Raw genomic sequence first — 2765 nt, forward strand, 5'->3', positions numbered from 1 at the left:
CCCTCTCAGAGCCCTGATCCCCCCCGACACCTCCCCCGAGCCCTGTCAGAACCTTGTCCCCCCCACGGGCAGTGTGTGCCCAGTGCCACGTCAGCCCCGGGGGGCAGAGCCTGTGCTCCCGCAGGGCACAGGAACAGGGAGGTGCCTGTTTTGGGGGTACTTTTACTTAAGGGATGGTTGTTGTAAGGGTTTTGGGGCTGCAGGGAGTGAGGGGTGCAGCTGGCACAGGGTGAACCTCCTCTGGAAGCGTTTGAACTGTTCAGGATAAATCCAAAGTCTCACAGGTGGTGCAGGTCTGGCAGGGAGGAGAGGTGGGAAACTGCAAAATAAGGCAAAAATCGTGTAGCTCAGGGGTAGGAAAAGGACAAAATAAGGCAAAATTGCAAAATGCGGTGTAAAAACTTGTAGCTCTGTCGTTGTTCTGTTACTGTGTTGTTAGAAACTGCAGAGACAGGACAAGGAGGAACGGGGAGAAATTGTAAGAGCGAAATTTAGAGTAGATATCAGAAGAAATTTTCCCTGTGAGGGTGGTGAGACACTGGCCCAGGTTGCCCAGGGAGGCTGTGGCTGCCCCAACCCTGGCAGTGTTCACAGCCAGGTTGGCTGAAGCCTTGAGGAAACTGCTCTGGGGGGAGTTGTCCCTACGCAGGGCAGGGGTTGGGGCTGGGTGATCTCTGAGCTCCATTCCAACACACTATTCCATGTGGAATAACTCACGGGAAAGAGCCAAAGTTCACAGTTAATCCAGTATGCCAAATTTCATTGGGAGTTTGCTCTGTGGAGCTCTGTTAAGGGAGGAGATGTGGGAGGAGACTTTGATTGAATCGAATCATATATTGAACCATCATTTCTGTGTCACTGAGTGCAGAGTGAGCGTGCAGGGAAGAGCACCACATCCTACTGGAGAGCTGGAAATGCAGATCCACAGCAGCAGCTGTTATGGCTAAGGGGAATGAATTTTTTGTGTTCCCATTTATGTATTGCCTTATTCTGTGATTCCAGACTGGTTTGGGTTGGAAGGATCTTAAAGCTCATCCAGTCCCACCCCTGTCATGGGCAGGGACATCTCCCAGCAGCCCAGGGTGCTCCAAGGCCCATCCAACCTGGCCTGGAACACTCCCAGGGATGATGGAGCCGCCACAGCTTCTCTGGGCAACCTGTGCCAGTGCCTCAGCACCCTCACAAGGAACAACTACCCATCTCACCCTGACCTCTGGCAGTGGGAAGACATTCCCTGGACTCTGCTCATCCCCTGGAGTCCCTAGAGAGAATCTGGAGTTGGGGCTGGCCTGGAGCGGGTCTCAGCCTGTGAGGGTGTGTAGCACAGGGAGAGTCCAAGTTTGGGTGATAAATGCACAAAGGGACCTCAATTGGATGGGAATTCTTTGAACTGAAAAAACCTTCTCAGCTGGATTTGGGGTTTTAAGTGGGAGTTACTCTGTAGGTGCAATTGAGTGGAAGCAAAGACTGAGGCTGTGGTCAGTGATGTGCTCTCTGCACTCCACACTGTGTGGCTGATTGCTGTTCTGTCCTAAAGAGTGCTTGCAAGTGAAAGAAGGTGAAATCGAGGTACTGAGAAATGATTCTATAGCTATTAACTGACTTGTGTTGGGTTTGCTGTGTGTTTGCAGGCAGGTCCATGAGGTGCAGGCCTACATGGGGCGTCTGGAGACCTCAGACAAGGAGTCTGTGCACTGTAAGTAACTGATGAGTGAGGAAAGTCCCACTCAGGAGCTGATTTGATTTAGCTTTATCATTGTATTTACAGTCATGAGTGGAACAAATTGTGCTCTTCAGTCCTTGTGAGCAGCTTTCATAGTATGTTAAGCGGATAGGATGGAGCTCAGAGATCACCCAGCCCCAACCCCTGCCCTGGGCAGGGACACCTCCCACCAGAGCAGGTTGTTCAAGGCTCATCCAACCTGGCTGTGAGCACTGCCAGGGTTGGGGCAGCCACAGCCTCTGTGGGCAACCTGGGACAGTGTTTCACCACTCTCACAGGGAAAATGTCTTCCTTATATCTCATCTAAATTTCCCTCTTTCAGTTTGTCCCCATTGCCCCTTGTTGTGTCACTGCAGTTCCTAACCAAGTCCTTCTGCAGCTTCCCTGGAGCCCCTTCAGCTCCTGGAAGGTGCTCTGAGGTCTCCACACAACCTTCTCCAGGCTGAGCAGCCCCAACTCTCTCAGTCTGTCCTCATATGGAAGGTGCTCCGATGCTCTGTGCGGCTTTGTGGCCTTCTCTGGACTTGCTCCAACAGTTCCATGTCCTTCTGATGTTAGGGACATCAGAACTGTGATGAGACACATCACTAGTTTGGAATGATTGCATTTACTACTTGACTTCAATAGGGTGATGAGATCAGAGCAGAAAAGACAGAGCAAGAATTGATTTCCCATCATCTTCCTGTTATATCCCTTTAACTGACAAGTGGTGCTTCCTGTGGGTGCTGCTACCATGTCCTGATACAATCCCAGATGTTTTGATGCTTGTTAGACTTTGGAACTCATGGTCAGGTGTGTGTGGAAATCTTCAACATGAACAGGGTAAAATCCCCACATTGCTGCCCTCACGGAGGTACAATCAATGAACTCCTTGATATGGACAGATCTCAGGGTATCCTGAGCAGGTTTTTAGGAGCTCCCACAGCTGAGGGGTGTGACTGTCCCTACTGTGTTGTTATCCCTCACCATCCACCAGCTGGTGTTTTGCCTCTGCAGGTGCTGCAGCTCCTGGGGACACCTGTGATTTGGTGTGCAGTTCAGC

The 2765-nt window shown here is 51.2% G+C and overlaps 1 protein-coding gene across 1 annotated transcript in view; it reads left to right on the forward strand.

Annotated features, from left to right (window-relative positions):
* Positions 1-1656: 1656 nt before the first annotated feature.
* GOSR2 (golgi SNAP receptor complex member 2) overlaps positions 1657-2765 on the forward strand; it is a 6758-nt gene continuing 5649 nt past the window's right edge. The window contains exon 1 of the mRNA XM_009081629.1: positions 1657-1696. Coding sequence (XP_009079877.1) covers positions 1657-1696 — 40 coding nt within the window. The remainder of the gene's footprint in view (positions 1697-2765) is intronic.

Source organism: Acanthisitta chloris, unplaced genomic scaffold (genome assembly GCF_000695815.1).
Source record: "Acanthisitta chloris isolate BGI_N310 unplaced genomic scaffold, ASM69581v1 scaffold14929, whole genome shotgun sequence".
NCBI classification, from domain to species: domain Eukaryota; kingdom Metazoa; phylum Chordata; class Aves; order Passeriformes; family Acanthisittidae; genus Acanthisitta; species Acanthisitta chloris.